The 24,494-nt window shown below is 34.1% G+C and overlaps 2 protein-coding genes across 2 annotated transcripts; both read right to left on the bottom strand.

The window, feature by feature from the left end:
- Positions 1-10,906: 10,906 nt before the first annotated feature.
- LOC120171291 lies at positions 10,907-22,280 on the bottom strand. Its single transcript, XM_039179014.1, has 5 exons — positions 21,598-22,280; positions 21,463-21,513; positions 21,290-21,362; positions 17,900-18,072; positions 10,907-10,927 (listed from the first exon to the last, which is right to left on the bottom strand). The coding sequence occupies exons 1-4, from the start codon at positions 22,278-22,280 to the stop codon at positions 17,914-17,916; spliced, it is 966 nt and encodes a 321-aa protein (XP_039034945.1). The 3' UTR covers positions 10,907-10,927; positions 17,900-17,913.
- LOC120171292 (protein NETWORKED 3A-like) lies at positions 13,097-13,783 on the bottom strand. The gene has a single exon (XM_039179015.1). The coding sequence runs from the start codon at positions 13,781-13,783 to the stop codon at positions 13,097-13,099; it is 687 nt and encodes a 228-aa protein (XP_039034946.1).
- Positions 22,281-24,494: the final 2,214 nt, after the last annotated feature.

Below are 24,494 nucleotides of genomic sequence, written 5' to 3'. Positions count from 1 at the left end.
AAGCAAATTTTGTTTCACCACATTTCCAATACCAAACACAATCTCAAAACCCACAACCTTTCCTTAATCCAAATCCCAATCAACTTTCAGCACCAAATTCTAGTTTTCGTATTAACCAGTTAGACGATGATGAGCCAACAGAAAAAATTGTGAGTACTAGTCGGTATTCGAAATTTGATCTTAGTCAATACCCGTACTTTGATCTTGGTCAATACTCGGATTTTGATGATGTTTCAGAAGAAGAAACAGACCCTGCGTGTAATGATTTTGATATTGATAAATACCCGAATTTTGATGATGAAACAACCGTTGCCGAGGAAGATGTTGTTGATGATGAGGAGGAGGAAGTTACGACTGTGAATGAACATGTTGAACATCCATTCTGTAATTCATATAACCCTGAAGAAGAAGAAGAAGAAGAAGAAGAAGAAGAAATCCCCGAAGAAAAGTCCCCGAAGAAAATGCCACGGGAGTATAACTGGAATATGCCAGAATTACTTCAGATACCGGAAGAATAGTTGGTAAAAATAGCAGTTGATTGTTACACAAAAAGTATTCGTATCAAGAAAGATGATTGTTTTGATACAAAGGAAGACTTGAAGATAGCTTTGTATACGAAATGTGTGGAAGATGGCTATCAACTAAAAGTTAACAAATCAAGCAAAGATCGTTTCGAAACAATGTGTATGATTGACAAAAACTGTACGTGGCGTATGATTGCAAAGAGGATAAAAGATTACGAAATGTTTCAAGATAGGAATTTTATTGATAAACATACATGTTCAAGAACCCAAGTTTTTCCTCACCATAGACAGGCAAACAAAAAGGTGTTGGGTGGTTTTTTGGCTGAGTTAATGTTTTTGAATGGCAGGGTATATCAGGGACATGAAATTATGACTGACATGAATGCTCGGTTCAAGATTAGTATCTCATATTCTCAAGCTTGGAGAGCCAAATGTTATGCCTTGGAATTATTGAGGGGGTCGCCAGAAGCATCGTTTGCCCAACTGCCGGCTTATTGTCACAATTTAAAGCTGAAAAATCCTGGGTCGGTAACTCATAACAAAACAGATAGAGATGGACGCTTTGAGTTGCTGTTTATCGCCATTGGTGCTGCGGTTAGTAAATCAATATAATTATGTTGACTCATTTTTGTTAGTTACATGCATTTCACATTTAAATGATTATATTTCTTGTGTATATGATTTTGTAGATTCGTTCGTTTATTACTTTCATGCGCCCAGTTATTATAGTTGACGGAGCACATTTAAAATATCGATACCTTGGAGTAAACTTATTAGCAGTAGCCATGGATGCTAACAATGGGATACTACCAATAGCTTACGGGGTTGGCAAATCTAAAACCTCTGATTCATGAACATGGTTTATGGGGCATCTTAGGGATTGCATAGGTCCTATTAGCAATCTGACAATCATATCCGATAGGGCAAACTCAATTGACAACGCTGTTAGAAGGTGTTTCTCAGATGCTTTTCATGGAATTTGTGGTGTTCATTTATATAGAAATCTAAAATCAAAGTCTGCTGGTATAAAAAATCACAAATGGACATACTGGAAGGCTGTAAAAGCTTATCAGGATGTGGATTTTAATAAGCATATAAATTGTTTAAGACATGTTTTGCCTCAGTGTGCTCAAACACTAGAAGATGTCGGGTTTGAAAGATGGTCAAGAGTACATCAACTTGGAGCAAGATATGGTTTCATGACGTCTAATAGTGCAGAATCAATCAACGCTCTAAGTCGTCATTCTCGGAAATTACCTATTACTATATTAATGGAGTTTTTTCGAGCCTCTATTCAACAGTGGTACTACAAGAAAAGAAACCATGCATGTATTATTTCTTTAAATTCGTAACTTATCATATATTTTACTAAGTATTATTTATTTAAATTTACAGGAACATTGGAACATCGTGTTACACCATGAACTTAAAAAAAAAGATAACGAAACGTGTTGTGAAGTCAACGTCATGGAGAGTTGAACCATGTTCAAACACTTTGTTTGAAGTACTGGATAATAACTTAAATGGGCTTGTTGATCTAAATACAAAAACGTGTAGTTGTATGAAATGGCAAACATCTGGTTATCCGTGTGGGCATGTTATAAAAGTTGCTCTTCATCTAAACCAAGATGATTCAAGCGCATACGCTATGGATTGCTACACTACATAAGTATATCGACAGACTTATGCCGAGATTATCTACCCTATTCCATATCCTTCTGAGTGGGACATACCAGATGACTTACAAATAGTTTTGCCACTAGCCATGGACAGAAGGCTACCTGGCCGACCAAAAAGTCACGATCGTATACCGTTTAAGGGTGAAGAGAATAAGAGATCGACATGTAGTCGGTGCAAGGAAAGTGGTCATACAAGGTTGATATGTGGATCACCAGTGCCATCACAATCATCTTTTCCTCTACCAAAATATGGATCATTATCAAAATTCAAAGCTCATATGGTGTCAAGAAAAAGGCAATCAAAATCGCAATCAAAATCAAAATCCCAATCACAACCGGCTTCACCTTTTGGGACTATTAACTTAGGTGATTTTTAAATGCAAACGTTGTATTATGTGTAAACTTTTAACATTTTCAGTTAGGCATGTATTAGTAACTTGAGTTTGAACATTGCTATGATCTGTTCAGTTGTTATCACTTATTACACATTCATTTGAATATCGCAATGCGAATTTGACTATCGCAACGCGAATTTGACTATCGCAACGCGACTTTGACTATCGCAACACGAATATGACTATTGCAAAGAGAAAATTGCAACACAAATTTGTCTATCGCAACGCGAATTTGACTATCGCAACGGCTATTTGACTATCGCAACGAGAAAATCGCAACGCGAATTTGAGTATCGCAACGCGAATTTGATTATCGCAACGGGTATTTGACTATCACAACGAGAAAATCGCAAAGCGTATTAGACTATCGCAACGCGAATTGACTTTCGCGTTGCGATTTTGTCTTTCGCATTGCGATTTTGAGTTTAGCGTTGCGAAAGTGTACCTCCAACAGGTCTTTTGCCTTCAATATGATGCAGATTGAAATCAACAAATCAACTTTTACATTTCAATCAATTAAACAAGCACAAATAAGAATTATTTACACATCAATATTAAACAAATCAACTTTTACAAATCAGTTTTTATAAATCAATTAAACAAGCGAAAAATGATAATAATTCTTATTTTCCTCATCAATTAAACAAATCAGACTTTTAAAAATCAATTAAACAATCAAAAAAAGTGTACCCCATACAGTTGTTTATGCACTCATACATCAATTTCACGCAGCTCACTTCAAGGATTAACCTGCAGAAACCAAACTTTTGCTCAAATAACACTTTCTACACATCTAAAACCAACAAACAGCAAATTATTATTGAATTCTAGGTTCTTAAAAACACTTGCATTTGACTTACAAATTGTTTATGGACACTTTCATAACGCAGATGCAGGTAGGCAGCGTCTCGAATATATCGCTCTAGCCATAAAATGCCGAAACCACAAGCCTACTGCACTTATATCTCTATCGGTGGGAGGTAGAAACTGTGTACTTCCTGTCGTCAAACGCTCCAAGCACATGCATACGAGAGGACCACAATCCTCTCTGGCTTCCGGCGTTTGTTGTGGCGCGGTTTCGTTTCTGATAACTGTAACATTGAACTTCTTTGGCTTCTTGTTTCCAGAATAAGTCCAATAATTAATCGCATCCAAGAATTTAGCCAAATGAGAGCTCCATCCCTTAATAATATATCTTAAATCAGACAATGATATGTTATTTATCATGCAATCATAAGTAATAATTCAAATTGCGCACTTATTTATGAACACCTTTAAAATATTTAAAAAAATAAATACTAACCTTATCTACCTCCCACCATACAGGATAAAGTTTAGCTTGTCCATTAGGCAACACATATGATTCCTGTCGTTGATTCTTCAAGTGAACTACGTGAAAAGACGTCGGCATAATTGTATATCGCGTATTTTTTTTTTCTTCAAAGCCCTTACTATTAGAAGACGTGACACCCATGCATCAATATGCTGTTTTACAAAAAAAGACATGTATTAGTGAATTACATAAATTTAAAAAAAATTAATCAAAATGAAATATAAGAAGAAATATAAGACTTACCCCCCATCGAAATAGCCATTGTCTTCAACCCTAATAACACACCCCACCAAGACCATTCAATCAACAAATGCATATCATCGTTGAGTTTGTATATATCAGCGTAACACCCTTGGCTCCGCTCCTGTAGATAAAAATCAACTGCAGTCTTAGCCCAAAGGGTATTATCCAGAATTGTTTCCGGTAGTTGTTTCCTCTCCACTTCATCTGCCGGAATGTTACTGGCCGGTAACTTATACGAAAGCCAACAGTCATCCATCATGTCCGGCATGTGAGGGGGTTTCTCAATAATTCGATATATTATGTCGTGTGAATCGGGATCTAGAATGTTGGGAGGGACCTCTTCAACGATAACAGTGGCCTCTTGAACGGTGAGAGGGGACTCTTGAGGGATGATAGAGGCCTCTTGAACGATAGGGAAGGCCTCTTGAATGATGACAGGTGAGTCGGGCTTTTTCTTACGGATTCTCCGTACTATTGGGTTGAACGGAGACTTAATGGCACGTGCACGCCGTCTGATGCGTGAACTCCGTCTTGCAAGAAAAACTCGACGTAGAGCATCCACCTTAGCGGGCCGCTAAAAATAAATTAATACATAAATCAGTAAATAAACAGACATGATATTAAACAGTGAAAACAAAGACAAATATATTTCAAACTTGCACGATATTCACCCAAGTCATTATTCTATCATTGTTCACAAAATGCATCAGATAACATTCCAGAAGTAATCACTTATATAAATATTTAAAAGGATAACATATAGGTTTAGTGCAGGTTCAATGACAATATAAAGAGTAGTAGTTTATTCTTGAAACTTAAATTTTCAACACTGTGAAGTTAGTATTTGTCTTTGTCTTTTGGTTGAAGTAATGCAATTCATTCAAGTTTCAATTTGCAGAAGAAGAATAAAATCTGAAACTTAAAATCGTAATACGAATGACTATCGCAACGCCAAAATGACTATCACAACGCGAAAATGACTATCTCAACATGAAAATGACTATCGCAACGAGAGAATCGCAATGCGATTTTCATTTCGCATTGCGATTCTTTCGTTACGATAGTCATTTTCGCGTTGCGAAAGTAAACTATTCTTCTTCTGCAAATTGAAACTTGAATGGATTGCATTACTTCAACCAAAAGACAACCAAAAACAAATACTAACTTCACAGGGTTAAAGAATAAATAGTTTAACAGTATTGGCAGCAACCGAATGAATTTACTAAGCAATCTAAGTGAAATGGTTAATCTAAGTGAAATTACGAGTAAATTTATCATCAAGTTAAATATGAAAAATATTAAACTTACCTCGTTGCGTAGAGTATGAACCTCATTCTGCAACAATACTACCATCTCACGTAGAGTGGCTACCTCACCACGTAAAGTAGACACCTCAACACGCCATGCACCATTGTCATCGCGTAAAGTACCGACCTCCTCACGCAAGGCATTGACCTCATCACGTAACTCCCCTAACTCATCACGTGGAGGTGGAGGTGGAGAATAGGGAGATAAACGTCGTGGCATCTTTTTCGGTCGCCTATCACGAGGTGATGGTGGAGAAGAGGCTCAATGATGTGACATAATAGGTGATGGCTCTCGTTGTGGAGGTGTATAGTCGGGTCGATCAGGTGATGGCTCTAGGTGAGGTGATAGCTCTCGAAGTGGAGGCTGCTCATCATCCGTGCCATCAAAAAAACGCTTACTAGCTTGCCACCAATCAGTGGCAAGCTCAACTTCCGTGGGTGTCAGCCTCTGTAATGGAGTGTTGGACTTCTAACAATATAAAAGCTCAAACAAAGTTAAACGTGTACTAGTAATAACTTGTTTATAAACATATGATAGTATTTGTGTTAACTTATATTATTTATTGTCGTATACGGTAGTAAATCTTCCCATTGCTGCAAGGTCCGTTTCCTCTTCCAGGAAATAGCCCTAGGAATATCATTAAAAGTTTTTAATGCATATGTCTGCATGGCGGGAAAGGCCTCAAATATCCAAATCTACAAACAATATAATAACAAACATTAGTAATTGTTCAATAATAATTAATTATAATTTTAGAAACATTATATAAAAATTCTTACCTTAAAGGCCCAAATAAAGCCTGACAAAGTGTATTTGAAACCATCGCCACACAAACTTTTTCGATCATCAAAGGCAGACGACAACTTATTCCATGTAGCTTTCCATAGATATGAACCCCGCGGAAACAGGTTCCATGCATTTAGGTCCTCTACCAATTTAATTAGATCATTAGGAATAGGTTGTCTGGCCTCTCTGCCTAAAAAGCCGGCATGCAAAAGTATTAGAAGGCATACTCGGACAACATCGACGTCATCCATCCGAGTAAAACCATCTTTCTTATTCAATAATCTCGTCAAGTCTTCCACGTGTAAATTCGGCTTCTCCATTGACAGCTCAGGAAAAACCCGGGATAACCATGATAGGCGGGTAATATGTCTAGTGTACCGATCTACATCATCGTGTCCAAAGCGTAGGCCGGTGATTAAGCAAAACTCCTCCCGCCCAAAACACGTATACGCCGGTGGAAAATCAAACCATATCTCTTCATCACGACGTTGTATAGTCTCTGGTAGATCACTAGTCATGGTTTGAAGAAACAGATGGGTCAACATAGCATCTCCACCCGGATGTTGTACTTTCATCCATGGCCCGAAGCAAGTATCCTCAAATATTTTTCTTTGTGCATGTTAAAACTTCGACGCAATTGTTTTGGTCAGGCTTAATTTATTTCTTAAGGTCAATTGAGCCGAATAAAAGTTCTACAAAAACAATAAACATACCAAGTTAGATATACCAAAAACTACACTGTGAAGATATACCAAGAACAATAAACATAAAGAGTAGTAGTTTATTCTTCAAACTTAAATTTGCAACAATGTGAATTTAGTATTTGACTTTGTTTTTTTGTTGAAGTAATGCAATTCATTCAAGTTTCAATTTGCAGAAGAAGAATAGTTTCTGAAACTTAAAATCGCAATACGAAAATGAAAATCGCAACACGAAAATGACTATCGCAACGCGAATTTGACTATCGCAATGTTAGAATCGCAACGCGAAATGAAAATCACAACGCGAAATGAAAATCACAACGCGAAACTAAAATTGCATTACGATTCTGTTGTTGCGATTTTCATTTCGCGTTGTGATTCTCGGTTTCAAATACTAAAATTGAAACTTGAATAGATTGCATTACTTCAACCAAAAGATAAAACAAAGACAAATACTAAATTCACAGGGTTTAAAGACTAAACAGTTTAGCAGTATTGGCAGCAATTGAATGAATTTAATAAGCAATCTAAATGAAATGGTTAATCTATTATTGAAATTACCAGTAAACTTATCATCAATTTCAATATGAAAAACCTAATAATAATGCAAAAATTTCAAAATAAAAATAATTAAAAAAACTAACCCTCGGTGGTTGATTTGGTTGATTTTCCATTTCTGACGGTGAATGATTGTGAGGGTGGCTCTGAGAGATGGAGATAGACGGATTTCGTCGGAGATGGGGACTGATTTCGTCGGAGATGGGGACGGATGTCGCCTTAGAGAGTGAGAGATGGAGATGGGACTGAGTTGTGATTTAGGGTTTTAAGTTATGAGTTACGATTACAGGATATACTGTTGACGGTTTAATGTTTCGATATATTAATATTCGTGTTTGGAATTTGAAAAAAAAATACGCGTTGCAATAATAATGGCGCTTTGAAAATCGCATTGCGATAGTCAGCATCGCGTTCCGATAGTCAGAATCGCGTTGTGATAGTCATACTCGCATTGCGATTTACATATTCGCATTGCGATAGTCGGAAAATTGCAACGCGAATTTGGAAAACCGCAATGCGATAGTCAGAATCGCGTTGCGAATCTGGAAACTGATTTGCGATACCGGAGATCGCGTTGCGAATTATCGATCGCATTGCGATTTAGTTGGTAATTTTGGCAAATCCAAAAAAAGTTGGTTAAAATCGTATATTATAAGACATTTTTGGTCACCGAGGTTATTTTCTCTTAAATATATATTGGGGGCGTTTGATAAACAACTTTTTGAATAGCTTTTAGCTTATTTGAGCATCAATAGCTTATTGTCAAACGCTCTATTTTTAGTGCTTGGTAAACACTTTTTTGAAAGAGCATATTGTGTAAAATAAGCTTAAAATGAAAACGTTGGAAAATCCAACGGTTTGAGAGAGTTTATTGCAAAATAAGATGTTAAATGACAAATTTGACCTTATTATTTTCATAATTACATCTTTACCATAAAACCTAATTTAATGAAATAGCCTTCATCCTAATATATTTTAGTGAAATTTTATTTTATTATTTTATTTTTTACTTGCAGATTCTCAAACATATTTTATTTAAAAAATATAGCAAAACATGAAAGTATAAAAAATCTAGTGTTGACATTTTATAAAATATTAATAGTATATATCAATCTCACAATGTTAATATTTGTAAATATTAAATTTCAAAAATATATTCATTAATTTTCTTATGGAATTTTTAATTTTTTGTCAAAATTATTTTATCCGAATAATTTCACCCCAATAAAGACTAAAGTATTATAAAACATATATGTACTTAACAACTAAATGTATCATACTCTTAGTTGTCATTTCACCCATATCAGATATCAACTAAATTTTATCAAACACTTCTATATAAACAGTTAATCAAATCAGTTGGTCAAACCAACGACTGAAATCAGCTATCAGCTATCAATTGTTTGTCAAACACCCCCATTATATAGAAGGGTTTATACTGGGTCAATGATTTTTCACCTTAAATTTGGCTCTACTCAGTCCCAAACTTATCTATTATATAAATCGTCCCGACCAGCATCGAATCCCAAAATTTCAACAACAAAAAATCGCACCTATAGGATTGGGTCGGATCAGGACCCGTCCGGGTATTTTGACCATCCCTAAAAATTATCCTATTTTTTTTACAAATTTATGTTTTACCCATAAATTATATGCATGTACCAGTGCCCCTAATCCACGTTCAACATAAGAGAAACGTATTAAATGGTAGAAGAAAATCTAACAATAAAGAAGTCCAAAATTTACTCCGTCTATCGTGGAAATAAGACTTTTGGTTTTGGTTGAGTGGAAAAGTAAACCTACCCACAACTGTGTGCTTCCTGTTGAAACCAAATCTCCGCTTTTGCATTGAATTACCTTAGCTATGTACCTGTCCCACCTACAAGCCTCTCCATTGAACACTAAGCTTGAGAAAAATGCATGCATGTATGTGTACATACATACATACATGTGCCTTTTTGAGACATAAAGAACAGTTAGCTTGGGAAAATGTGCAGGAAGTGGAGCATAAAGCTCACGCCTGTGTGGGTTGTGGTGGACTCAGTCTTCAACTGGAAGCAAAGTTAAGTTTCCATCATTTTGGTTTCTTCTGCTACTTTTTTAGGGTTTTCTCTTTTCCTTTCCCCCCTCCTCCAACCAAATCAATACTGTATTTTACCGAGTAACATACAGATGAAAAGCAACTTAACTTTAAAAAGAAAGAAATATCCGATATTGAAGTTTTTGCCCAGTTTTATAATGGACATTGTAGGTAGAAATAAGACCCCACAAGACAAATATATGTTTTACCATATTCCTTCAATCATAGTTTTGATTATTCTGACCCTAATAAATTCTTTTTTCTTTTCGATCTGTTGTAATCACTTGATGATATACCTTTTAAAAGGGGCCTTTTGGTTGAAGATAATATATACAATATCGCCTCATCTGATATACCATTCAAAAGGCCATTTCCCACAGTTAAGCTTAGCTATTCATCTGTATGCAAAAGCTGAAGTTGCTTGTTTGCAAGAGAATGGGGGAATGATGGGTGCAAATGTCACATAAATAGATGGTCACGGGTCGGGTCGGGTCGGATTAGTTTTTAGTTGACCTGTAACTTGAAAATTAAACTCTATCCACATTCGACTCGATGCAGATTTAGGAGGGTCACACCCGATCCGGTTTTTGAGGTTAAAACTCACACCCAACTCGATTCGACACCACACAATCACATATAATTTTTTTATTAAATAAATTAATTGAAAAAATAATATAAGGAATTGTATTATTGTAATTATCCTTAAATATACAAGTAGTCATTATATTATTATTTGGGTTTGATCATGTCAAATTGGGTTCGATTTTTTACTCCAAACTCAAACCTAACCCGACCATATCCTTATAAAAACTCAATTTGAACATGAATTTAAAAATAATATTAAATTAGATTAGAATTCATCAAATTTGAATCAAATATCGATTTCGAGAAATCAACCAAATGTGGACTACTTTTAAGACTATGGAAACTTGGCCCCGTCTTTTAGTTGGGCAGATGATGATGGGGTCAAGATGTGAATGATTTCCACTTGAGCATGTTTGGAGAAAAAAAACATCTTCAATCTTCATCATGCCAAAAGCATGCATTCCAATACCAACAGATCTTCATCCATCTCGATACCTCCTTGAGATAAAACCACCCTCCCCTCGTCTCACTAGTGGATTGGACCACCTCAACTAACTTCCATACACACAAGGTGTATTTGAATATTAGTTTTACACCAACATAATCCTCCACATTGATAGATATAAAATTTTATACGAGAACGAGTTTATAAAATTTTAAAAAAAATTATTAAAGGGGCCGCTTGTCCCCATCATCTCCATCTAATCATTTTATAGAAAAATAAAAAGAAGGGTTAAATATCCACAACCTTGTTTCAATGTTAGTATTTTTAGAATTGGTAATGGACAAGAAAAAAATTAGCTAACCCTATTCCCATATGTAATAGGGTAAGAGAGAGGTAAGATAGTAGGCTGCCCACAACGCCAGGTTGAGAGCAGCTTCCGTAGAAGACCTCCGTTATGAATTGTCCACAATGAGACTTAATCCCACGATCACAAGATTAAAAGTCTTACGCTCTACCAACTGAGCTATATGGGCAATCCGACAAGGAAGATCAATTTAAGTAAAAAAAAGAACAAGTCGTGCCTCATTGGTGTTTTGTTGGGTCTCTCTCTCATTTTCCCATGCGCACCTTTTTACAAAAAGAGTGCAATTTTTTTTACGTCCATCTTTTCTCTCGGCCACACTCACATGACGTGGAGGATTTGGTTTGGGACTTTGGGGGCTTAAAGCACAGACTATACAGCGCGTGCTGAGTACCATACTCTGCTGGAGCCGCTGTTGGTGTATTTGTTTTTAATTAAAGAAGAGCTGCCCCAACTGCTCCAATATTTCAACGGGCATTTTGCAACGGTACATTAGGTAAATGACAAAATTTAAAACCCTTCCTTTATGCTATGAAAGTGGAACATTAATATGATGTGGTGCAGATGTTGCAGTCAAGTAAATAACCCCAGCGGAAAAAAATTGAGAAAATATAAATTTTTAAAAATTAATTTAGAATTTATGTAATTTATTATTGTATTTTTAAAATCTGTTGCCCGGAAATAATGAGTTTCAAAAAAATACAATAAATAATTCGAATTTGTCATGAAGATATGACGAATTCTATATAATTTTTGTTCGATCAAATGATTAATTTTATTTCTTTAATATTTTTTATGAAATTCGTTATATGAACATGAGTTCCACATGTACAATGTACAATAATTAATGGCTTAAATTTCAAAATAAACGGTCAACATCAGAATATTTCAAAATTTTATCAATGCACATATATTATTTTTTTATTTTTAAAGTATTTTATTTTTTTATTTAAAATTCTTTTAGTTTTACATAGGATCGTTAGATTGAGGGAAATCAAAGTCTGAGATTATCTTCTCATCTTTTTTTTCCAATGAATATCTTCTCTTTTCTACTGTTAATCACATCCTCTAATTTATCTCGTCCAGTAGTCCTAAAAAGGTGTAAAACTAATATATATATATATGACTTAAGATCTACTTACATTATGTAAACTAATAAGTTTTACATTGGTTTATAGTCGTTAGATTTAAATAAATAAATGACTTACCTTTAATTAGAATTTATAGTTCATAAATGAATATTTCTTCAACTCATAATAAAATAATACTTTTTCTTTTTAGGGTTACGGTTTAATATTTAAGCTTTGGAGCTTATGGTTTAGGGTTTATAATTTAACATATAAGTTTAGGGTTTGAGATTTTAGGGTTTAAAATTTAAAATTTAGGATTGAGGTAGAAAGATATATTGTTTTATAGTAAGTTAAAAGATATTGATTTATGGGTTATAAATTTTAATTAAATCCAAGACATTTATTTATTTAAATCAAATAATAATACATTAGTGTAAAACTTATTTATTTTGCATAGTATACGTGGATCCTATATATATATATATGCACCGCAAACCCAAAAAAATCTCCAAGCCATCAAATCACTGGGCTTGTGTTACGGTCCAACGGAAATTCTATACAAAGCATCAGTCTGTACATGATTTTATCCAAATTATATATATCTAAATTATTTTCTATAGGATAAATAACTTATTTAGTCACTCATTTATTCCAGCGGTTTCATATTGGTCATTCAATTATTCTTTTTCAAAATGATAGTTACATCATGTTTTTGTTCTGTTTTGATTATTCTCCGTTAAAAAATAAACACAATTATTGACAAGGTCCCTTAAGATAGTGCAAACAATGTAAATATGTAATATTAAATCCATGCTAAATACTATAATATTACGGTTCAAATAATCTTATATTATTCCAACCAAACAATGTAATATTACGTTGGTGTTAAACAAACTAATATAATATTTTTATAATAATTTTATATTTCAAGAGTCAAACGCCTTCCAAGAGAAATGAAAAGCAATTGAGTAAAATATTAATATTCCAGTCCAAAGAAAAACCAACAAACCTACCTAATCATTTGTATTTCATTTCATGAACTTTCCAAGGAATATCCACTTTAATCTTGATACATGAGACTGAGTCTTCCTGGTAACTCTATGGTTTCCATTCATGGCCTTGTTCTCATCCTTCATGTTCATCTTGGAACAAAGATCTTTAATGGTTTCTCTCTTCGCGTCATTTCTCCTTATCAACTCAGCTTGGTGACTCAAATTATCCTCTACAAGTTCCGACACCTTGAACCTTAGTTCATTCCACACTCTCTCATGCTCTAACATGGCATCTTTATAACCGTCACTCGTATTGCGCTGGAATCCAATGCCATTGATCACATTCTTCTTCTCCCAGTAGCTTTCGTTTTCCGGTGTCATCTTCGAGTCCTCGATGGAGTCCCGATCAGCAGCTTGCACATTCGAGACATCATCGTCCAGCGATTCATCCCCGAGATCACGATCTTGCACCGATCCGTTACCTCGAACTCGACCGACAGGACTCGATGAGTTGAGTTGGGATCTCAGCTGGTCATACTTATCAGCCAAGGAGCGGCAGGTTCTGCGCAAGTCCTCGATCATTTCGACGAGCTGAGGCCTCTTCTGATAGTACATTTCAGCTCTCTTGGCGAATGAATCCCCGTCGTCTTGCACGATAATGCTGAGAATCGCATTTACCTTCGCAACCAAGTCTGAACAATTCATAAACATTTCACAAACCATATGTTACAAAGTCTGAACATGCAGCAATATAATTATAAGCATAAATAACATTACCATTGGAGGCTGCAGTAACATTAATGCATTCCATTTGAATCTATTATATCGCCAATCTCGACTGAATAATGTATATTTCTTGTAAGCAGCACATGAGCCGAGATGAGCCAAAGATAAAAGCAGAAGAAACTGTAGGGGGCAAGGGGCAAAGAACCCCACATAATTGAAGACAAATTGATTTCAAACGCGTAGGAATAAAGTTAAAAAATTTATTTTGCCTTCTTGTTTGAGCCAAGGACTATTATCGAGCTTGTGTCTTGTTGAAGCAAATGCAACCCTTAACATACACATATTGCTGGAAGGAAACGAGTTGGCTAGACTTGTTAACATGCATAGGCCCTAAATTATTAATATTGGGAATGAGACAAATGACCATTTTAATTCAATAGAAAAATAAGTTGGTACTATGTTTTTTTAAATATATAGTTAAATTAAAATACAAATTTTATGTGTATAATTAAATAAAATTAAAGTCTTACGTGCATGGTTGTATCGTATGAAAATTTGTATATAACATTACATATTGAATCAAAATTCATAAGGTTAGGATCCATTTATACAATGTAAATATTTTTATTTTTTATAGGTTATAAATCGTTAGATGAGTGCAAATAGACATGTGAGATTAAATTATTATTCTTTTTGAGTGAATATATTATCATTTGTTATTATTAATTTCAATTGTCTATTTATACTTATCTAACGATCTTAAATCTATGTAAAATTAGAAAAATATATATTGTATAGGGACGGAGTTACACAGGTGCTTGGGGTGCCCCCAATTTTTGTTATAATTAAAGAATAAAGGGACAATTCCTATTTAGGCCTTTAAATTTTAATTTATCTTGAATTTTCCCTCTAATTTTTTTATCATTAAAGAATAATGGGACAACTACCTACTTAGGCCTTTAAATTTTAATTTATTTTGATTTTTCCCTATTTTCTATTGTAAATTATATTTTTTCCCTTAAATTAAAATCCTGACTCTGTCCCTGTGTCTATATATATCCCAAAGTTATCATTTGGAAACAAGACTTGGAAAATGCAAACAAGCTTTGGTAAGTTGTATGGCAGACCATGCATTAACATAGCCCATAATGTTTATCCAAAGTATTTGGTAGCAAGAATTTAGCCTGATCTAATGTTGGATGGTCACCAACAAACTATCTCGGCCACCCACTAATCCACTACAAACGTGATGAAAGGTGAGGTCATGGATTGAATTCTTAATTCCTGGCTGATCTTTTTCATGAAAAAGAAATTGAACTCTCTCTCTCTCTCTCTCTCTCTATGCTTTAAAGGCATTTTCTACCGAAAAGAAATGGGTCACGAAAGCTTCGTTTAGTGGCACATACATGACAGGTCTATTGTTTTTAGGATAAGGTATTTCAGAGACGATTCGATTATATTTAAACGATTAAATTTTTAAAATTTATCAAATGAGTATGAGTTATTAAAATTATCAAATAATTATAAAATAATCATTAAATTTTATTAACTTGTATAAAAAGATCTTTAAAGTTATCAAAATTTCATAATTATCATAGCTTCACAATGATTATTTTGCAATAATTTGATAAATTTAAGGATAAATTACAAATTTTATCATTAACTTTCTTTTCACTCTTATTTTACTCTCTAAAGTTTAACTTTTTAGATTTAATCATTGAACGTTTGAATTGCTCTTATTTTGATCACTTGATTATTTAACTCTCTAATCGTGTATTGACTTGGCTTTTTTTATTAATTTTTGAGCCATGTATTAAAATAAAATTAATATAAAATAAATTATATAAAAGATTAAAATAAATGTAGATTATAAAGAATTTAAATATATATATATATATACATATTCTTATCTTAAAACCTAATATATATTTTACAAATATAATGTTTACTTCTCACAACATTCTTACAAAACTATCTGTCAAATAGAGATATCATAACAATTATGTCTCTAAAATCTTTTCTTATAATTCTTAAGGTTAAAACATATTATATATTTATAAATTCAAATATTTAATCACTAAAAAAATTATATTTCATGAAAATAAATTTAATATTTAATCAAATATTTAATCATAACAATTTTATGTCTCTTACGTTTGAAAAGGGAATAGTGTCTTAAGAAATTTAATAAACACTTTCATATTAAAATAAATTATTATATAAATTAAAAATATAAATATGCCCTTTCATATTACAATCGATATAGTAAACTAACTCCCAATTCGTTTACCTAATCCTGATTGGACACGAAGATAATAAATTAAGACACGAGTTTATGCGTGGGGAATGGATCAATTAGTAAAATTTGTACAAGTTTACACATAATGATAATACTTTAAAACATGAAAGCCAGCAGAGCTCAGAAAAAAAAAATACAATTTGCGTACGCTATTTGCCCTCGCCAGTCGCCACTCAGAGCAACTCCCAAGCTATTTTATCCATCAATTAGAGATTTTTTTTTAAAAAAAAGGCAAAAGTGTATCATGTAATAGACTCAATTTATCATTTTCACTTATATCGTATTTTCGTATCAATTTAACCCTTGAAATTGTTCAATTGCATTATTCTGTACTTTATCCATAACTAAAAAACCCTAAATTATAACCTAATTTAGGATTTAAAGTTAGAGGAAAGTATAAAATGATCCAATTGAGTAACTTTGAGAGTTAAATTTATAAGAAAATATGATAGGAGCAAAAATGATAAATTGAGGGTATATTACAGGGATAAATATGGTCTCAAATGTTAAACTTCTGAACTAAGGAGGATTATTAGGACGTATAGAATTGATATTGTGTTAATTCAAGTAACAAGAGGTTTTTAGTGAAACTATTATAGTGAGATTTTGGTGTGATGATTTTTTTGACTTTAGATTATTGTAAGCAGTGGCTAAAGCTGAGGGTCTACTGTCTGAGTGGGATTATAGTCGATTTTAGTGGGAGGGTTCTGCTAGTTCCCCTTGTTGGTTAGATTCGAGATTTGAAGTCTTAGAGATCTTAGTTTCCAGGGGTTATTGTTTTGGTTGCTTTCTAGTTTTATCTTCCCATTCTTGGGGCTTTGAGTGGAAGCTCTTGTTTGCTTCAGGGGAATCTATGTATGGTTTTTCAGTTCAATCTCTGATAAGCTGTGATGTGGTGGTTTTGATCAATAGCAGTAGCTCTTCGAGCGTTTGGTTGGCTTCAATTATTTGGATGTTCCAATGGTGAAATCATATTTAACTCGTACTGTTTGTTGGAAAGTTCTTGTTCGTTCTTTAAGCTCGGATTTTTAAAGTATAAGCTTGACTTGGGGTTGAGAAGTAGTTGATCTGGTTGATTAATTCCGTTTTTGTCCCATAAGGTTTTGAAGATTGAGTTGCTGGACGAGTGAGTATTAATATTATTACTCTCAAAGTAGTATTGAGTGTGGTTGGCTGCTGGTTGTACAGGGTTATGTTTGTTCTGCAATTAGATTGTCTGGTGTTGTTTCTGAGTTGTCTTGGTCTGTTCCTTTGAGATGTTTATGAGTTTTCTTGTGGCTGGTTGTTTGTTTGATTGGGTAGTGAGGAGCTTTGTTTGTGAAGTGTTCGTGGCAATAGCGGGCATGCATCGAAAATCTCGTTTCAAACTTTGGGGTTGATGGTAATTGAGAGCTGGTTTAAATCAGGTGCTGCTATATTCAAGCTGGATGTTTGATGGTCGCGGTGGAAAACTTCTTTATTGTTCGTTACTATCTTTTTGTTTCTATGGTAGGCATTTACATGGACGCTCAATGTTGGGAGCAGGCAGCCGGTTTAGATGGTTGTTGTTGGGGTGATTTCTGTTATTTGTCGTTCTTTCTTTCGAGTGATAGTTGGTCTATGTGTGTGGTTTTGATCCTAATCGTCAGTACTCTTTTCCTCCACCTAGTTTAGGGAGGTTTTTAACGAGACTTACGATTTAGGCGAAAAATTTCTTGTTGAGCAAAAAAAAATGTGACCCTTAAGCCTAAGAAAAAGTTAAAAAAAGGGTTTCCGCAACTTAAATAAGAATGATACATGGCATAAACGTAGGAGATTAAAATCATAGGAAAATTTAAAGGTGAAAGATTCAATTAGGGTTCCTGCCATAGTGCAAAACCATGAGATGATCAGATGTTGACGTATGTGGAAGCAAAGTCACTGCGTCCCTTGAACTCCATATTTCATCTCTTACTTGCTGCAACGTCAAGTAAGGTTGAAGCTGTTGCCCTCTGCATGTTATCTCTACCTGCGGTACCAACCGTGAGTAATGCGAATGTCTGTTTTTATAAAATTTAGTGTTATATTTTTTGGACAAGTAAGTTATATTCCATCCAAAAAAAATACAGCAAAACTGCTACAAGAGAACAATCCCAATCTATATCAGTCCCCAATTTATGTACATGTCTCTATTACCATCATCTATAATGTGTAAACAAATTTAGTGTTATACGTATATGGTAATACGTTTAAAATGTTTTTTTTAATCTTTGAATTTTAAACATGTGATTATGATGAAATCAAAGTATTTATCTGTGATAATCCGTTTGTTTTACAGCAAATATATCTTACATGAGAATGTTGGGGGGGGGGGAATATGCAATTTTATTCTTTCTTGGATGATTTTTATCTATTTTTTTTAGTATTTTATTATTGTTGTTTGGTTTAGTGGTATACATGTAGTGGTGAAGTCATGCTTTGTCAGTGGCATACGTCTTTGTCTAAGCTATGTGCTATGCCCCATCTCTTTGAAACTTATACTTTACCCATCAAATATTTCTCCCTCAAACTTTTCATACTCATCCCTCTAAAGACCCACAAAAATTGAAGGAAAAAAAACATAACTACAACTTAGGTCAGCGGTCGTGCATGGAAATCGGCCGTCTAAAGTCCAAACCCTGCCCGTTATTTCTACTACTTAGCTGCCCGAAATAATCATTAGGGCACCCACCTAGACTTTACTCCCAAGGAAAAATCATTTATCCCGTGGATTTTTATTAAAACAAATCACCTAAAATAATCAATTTAATTAGCCAAATATCAAAGAAAGTTAACATGGAATTAGTTTAATTAATATTTTAATTTTAAAAAACGAGATTTTTTTTTAAAAAAACGACAATGTTAAACAAAAACCCTAATATTTCATGCTGCATGCACTGAGTTCACCAACAATAAACAAATCATTTTCATGGGGAGGCTCTTCATTTGTCTTTTCATGCTTTTATTTATTTGTTATTTTGTTATTTTTCAACAACTGGGAATGATTCTGTTGTGGAATTATCCCTCATGCATTGCTTTATCCCGACGTAAAATACGTGGGGCTATGTTTTTTTTTTCTTTTTTAATGTATTTTGGTGGTTGGTCGTGGTGTGATGATGGGCTCTTTAAAAACTCCATCTAAGTGGTGCACTTACTATATTTTTTTTGTGGTAATTTTCGATCACACTTTCAGAAAATAAGAGGGACTACAATGAGCTGGCCTGTCTGGAAGCTGAGATTGAAGAAGCGAAAGCATGACGAAAGGAGACGACAGAGCACACGAATGGACATCTTCAATAAAATAAATAATTAATATAAAATAATTTAAATTCTAAAATAGATACGTGTAAACCCTAAATTATTTATACATCCGCCACTACATGCAGATGGGGAGGGTTTTGAGACTGAGAGGGGCCACGTGTGATTCCCATGGCCCTACGATGTAATTACACCTCCATCCTCGTCCAATCAAGACTATTCCTAGACGAGACGACTACAACACTTGATTCTATACCATATACTATATTTAAGACAGAAGAGATGGTATATCATCTGGAGGTTGTGAAGAATTCTTAAAAACCAATGGCATGGCACATGTTGACCGAAACGACTATACACGGGAAGTTATTATTATTACTATTATATTATATAATTATTAGAATAAAGTATTTATATATGGATCGATCCACGGCATTAGAGTTGACCTAAAGATATATATAAGACTAGAATACATTATTGATACTGGTACAGCAAAACAGAAGGTCCAAGCTAACATGGTTTAGATATTTTTTATATACTTTGGAGGTGACGCAAAGGACAAAAGAAGGAAGGCCAAACTACTGTTAACTAACATCTAATGATTTAAAATCATGCTGTCTCAAGATCTTTGTCTCGTTTCGATTTTTAGATGAAATGTTGAGAAGAGTTGGTTAGCACTGATCAATTGTGGGCATATATCTTGTGAACATGGCTTGGCGTACCCGAAAGACAACAACAAAAAGAAGCATAATGTTTCTTAAGCTAAGGCAAAGAGCATGACATTTATTTACCCGAAAGACATCAACTTTTGTTGTTTGATATTGGAAACATACCTATACACACAGAGATGGAGCTACGTTTTTTTTTTTGGTTTAATTACATTTTAAGTTTATTCAGTTTTGAAACTAGTGAAGTTATATCTTGTAAATTTGATTTAATTATATTTTATATCCATGATAGTTTTAAATTTAGATAGACTAAGCCCTAGTCCTATTTTTTTGTTAAATATTTCTTAAATTCTTTTTGATTCTGAAGTTGAACAATTTGATCCATTTTCATCCCAATTCTAAGATACCTAAATACGTGTGTGTATGTTTTGGTATTAAAAGACTAGAGCATGTAATGTAACACTAGGAGATACCTAATTATATAATATATGTTTCGGTATTAAAAGACTATAGCACGTAATTTTAACCTAGCTAGATAATCAAGGATTCAATCAATAAACTCGTGATCTCCCTCTTTGTCTTTGTCCTGGGTGATGTCTAAAACAAAATATTGATGTAAAACAATTGAGTTTTGTTTAGTTGTTATCATTGTTGGTATATTGTACATGAGAATACAAGATGTTTAAACACTTGGCATCTTCTGGTTTATAGGCGGTGAGACGTCCAAGTATTACAGGTGTTCAACATCCTTTTATTTATGAGTGATAAGAGATCTAGATATTATAGGCGAATCATCGTAAAATTATCGTATACTTTTACTTGTTTCTATACTATCAGAGTTTGAATTCTAGTAAGTGAAAATTGGAATTAATAGTTGAGATGCTATACCGATGGATCATACGATTATTTTCAGTTAGCTAATGGAATGGTTACCCTAATGCTTAAAACATGTTGGCAATCTTTAGAGCCAAAAACTACGGGTTAAAGGGCTAATGAATATTCCATTAGAAAATGGGTCTCCTAGAAATAATATAATTCCCACCTTAATGTAGAAGAAGGGGGAAAAACATGCATTTAGTTCTGCTGTTTCTGTCATGTCTTTAGCACCAACCAGAACCAAGTCCTATAAAGTCGTGTTAGAAATTTTCTTGTTAAAGATATGGGTTGATTTTCTCTTTTTGGCTGTTTTGGTAATCTAAAGCAAAAGAGATGTGGTCCTAAAATGAAAAATTAAACTAAGGGAGTTGCATTTAAGATTTTAAGTGTTTTTGTTTTAAATACCTCTGATTCGCTTTCCAGTACCAGCTTGTTAACCAGATACTTCATTAATAACTGCACTGTCATCTTCCCGCCCCTGAAGATTCGAACAAAAATGAGGACAAAAAGAAAACACACGAAATAAGTACGTAGAAAGGGGTAAATTTGCAGTAAAACAAAGGGATAAGCATTGCTACTTGATTCTCAGGTAGCTTTTTGGAATCTGAGGCAGGAACGGTTCTTTTGCTCTGAACAAAGAGAGAGCGAATTTCATCAAAAATTTTCAAACAAAAAGAAAAGGCTGAGGAGGATTATTGTTTTGAGCAACTTACTGGTTTTGCGATGCTTGAAGCACAAACCAAATGCCAGAATGGAGTCTTCTAGGAGGATCAATGATTGTAACATCCGAGCTCAGTCTTGCAACATGCATTTCGGATTGAACCTGAAATGGTCTGGCAAAATAGGACCCGAATGGCATCAAAGAAGAAGATGAAGATGAGGGTATCGGCCTAAACATGGAGCTGCTCTCTTGTTGTTGGTCTTGATAGAATAAAGATGTACTAAAACTATGCATGAGCGGTGGTGGTGCTCGAAACTCGGGCATATGAAAGATTGGGGCTAATGGCCTCGCATGTTGCGAGCTACCACCGGGTAATAGATCCAGCTCAAGCAACCCTCCTGTTCTGGCCGTTGGATCGTCTAGGTCGTGCTTGTTGCGATCATATCTTGTTGCCTGAGCTTGACCATCTATACTGAGTTGGAGCCAACCTTCATCTGTTTCTGATTCTATTTCTTGATGGCTATTATCCTTGGAGTTGGACCCCGCCTCATTAACGCTATTATCCATGCGGTTAGCTTCCAAATCAGATCCTATTCCTAAGCAAGCTTCGGTGTGAAAATCATACCCACCACGAAGACGGCTCATATGCCCAAAACTCTCCGTGTATATACTGCCGCCGCCACAAAAACCATAAAATTCGCCGCCGCCGTGAGGAAGGTTTTCAGCAGGAACCATGGTTATATCCGGAAACCCAGAAACACGAACACCCGGCTTCGACTATAACAAGGAGAAAGAAGAATAAGCTGCTGCTGCTGCTGATGATATTGATATTGATAACGAATTCCCGGATTAGTCCTGAACTCAACATCAGCCATGGATGAACAAGATCTTTCCGGTCGAAGAATCAACTGTTATTGCCATAACCATATTTTGGAGTTAAGAAATCAAAAAAGCATGAGACACCCAATATCCAGGATCTTGTGTTTTATTGTAGACATGGAAGAGTCTAATAATAAACGTTGTGAATCTCAGTTCCCATTAATTCTCTTTGATTGGAAGGTTGCGGAAATGAAATAGTTGCAGGAAGGGATAGAGAGAGAGAGAGGGATGGTGGCCGGTCAGTCAGTCAGATTAAACAATTAATTCTTAGGGAGGTCCAACTGTAATTGATTTTTTGACTTTATTAAGACGAATTTCATACCCCTTTTTTTCTAATCGGAAAATAATATAGGGGTCCCCCAAGGAAACAACTTTAAGCATTAAGGCATGTTTGGACAGTAAAATAGCTAGAAAAGTCTACTTCTTTCAAGAACATCACAGAAAGGTCCTTTTTGGGCATTAAAGGAATTAGGGGTGAGTAAAACCCGATTCGATTCAAAAACCTGACTCGAATCAAAATTTATTCATTAGACTCAATTCAAAAAATTTCAATTAAAGGTCAAGTGATAAAATATGACTTATCAACTCAATTAACTCAAATTTTTTAACTTTGAATCAACTCGACTAACTCGAACACTTCGCTTTAAGTATATTTTTATCAAATTTGAACCACATATTTCTCTAACACTATAAAATATATATGTAACTCAAGTTCACGTTTTTAACAACAAATTTACTCTTTTTACAATTTAGTCTTCAACGTTGCATTTTATTTAATTTGTTTTTTATTGTCTTTTTGTGCAAATTCTCTTTCCAACATTTCTTTTTTTATTCTTTTATATCAATACTTTTCCCATAAATATCTTCTTTTAAAAAACAAAATTATAAATATGTTTTATAATTTAAATGAAATTTAATTTATTAAATAACATTATAATTTGAAAAAAAAATATAATATATATCTTATATTATTATAGAAATCGTTAAATTAAACTAATATATCACGTAACATTATAAATACTTATAATTAAATTTAAATAGAAATTTAACTTGATTAGACTCTACTTGAAAAATTTTAGATAAATTCTAAATATTAAAGTAAGACTCATCAGCTTAATTAATTTAAAATTTATTAATTTAGGTTAAATTAGATTTAATACTCACTCTTAAATGAAATAGAAGGTTTATGGATAAATGTATCCCGTCCCTACTGAAGTTAAAAATTACAATTGGAATGTTTAAAATCAGACAACTGTTAAACCCTAATCACGTCGTCCCATATGCTTCACATTTACTTCTAAATATCCCCACGCGTCTCATACCGTACGATGCTGCGAATCATAATCATAATAATTAATGTTAGCAGTATAGTGCATTTCATTTCTTATTAATTAAAAATTAATATTTTAATACATTTCATTCTTATTAATTCCTAAGAAAATATCATACAAACAAACGTTTGGCCAAATCTCTCTAGCGACAAAGCTAGCTGTTTAGTTTTCATCACAAAAATTATGGTTCATTGCAGCAGCCTTTAAGAACTATGGTTGTTGGGTCCTGGAAATAAGACACGCGGAGAAGACAAGAGGAGTGGCATGGCATGATGAGATTACCTTTCAAATAATACTAAGAAATTGGAAATATTTGGAGTATGTTATTAAGAGTTAAATTATAGTATTCCTTAAAAGAAAGAAGTAAGGGCTTGGGTTGGCATGCACGCATGATGGTGTTTCCTCAGACCCCGAGAATTCAAACACCACGACGTGGGCTTGGCTACGACATTCCTTGCTCATGCATGTGCTCTCATTCGTTATAATATATAACATCAAAGAGCTAATACAATACTTGGTTCAAAACAATGGCTGGTGTTAGATGCCTGACCTGAAAAGCTGCTACTCTTTCTTTCAAGCCCATCAAACATGCCTTGATTAATAAATTCCCTTTAACTGGATCCGGGATGATGAGACAATTGGTACCCCATTTCATTAATAACAACGCAGCTCTTTTTCTGCAATTAATGTCCGATCTGACTTTCTACTCAAATGCGTTCATAGGAAACCTTTTTAGTTG

This window comes from Hibiscus syriacus, unplaced genomic scaffold, assembly GCF_006381635.1.
Source record: "Hibiscus syriacus cultivar Baekdansim isolate YM2019G1 unplaced genomic scaffold, ASM638163v2 tig00111832_pilon, whole genome shotgun sequence".
Taxonomy (NCBI): domain Eukaryota; kingdom Viridiplantae; phylum Streptophyta; class Magnoliopsida; order Malvales; family Malvaceae; genus Hibiscus; species Hibiscus syriacus.
Note: the sequence above shows the minus strand (reverse complement) of the source record. Positions and strands in the feature narration are given on the sequence as shown.

What these genes read in the sequence shown, in the direction of transcription:
- LOC120171292 (XM_039179015.1), bottom strand. Translation starts at nt 13,783, where the DNA reads ATGGTTTGTGAAATGTTTATGAATTGTTCAGACTTGGTTGCGAAGGTA.
- LOC120171291 (XM_039179014.1), bottom strand. Translation starts at nt 22,280, where the DNA reads ATGGTTCCTGCTGAAAACCTTCCTCACGGCGGCGGCGAATTTTATGGT. An exon ending in CTTCAAGCATCGCAAAACCA is followed by an intron (nt 21,514 to 21,597) that starts GTAAGTTGCTCA and finishes CTCTTTGTTCAG; the next exon opens with AGCAAAAGAACCGTTCCTGC. An exon ending in TACTGGAAAGCGAATCAGAG is followed by an intron (nt 18,073 to 21,289) that starts GTATTTAAAACA and finishes TTGGTACCGCAG; the next exon opens with GTAGAGATAACATGCAGAGG.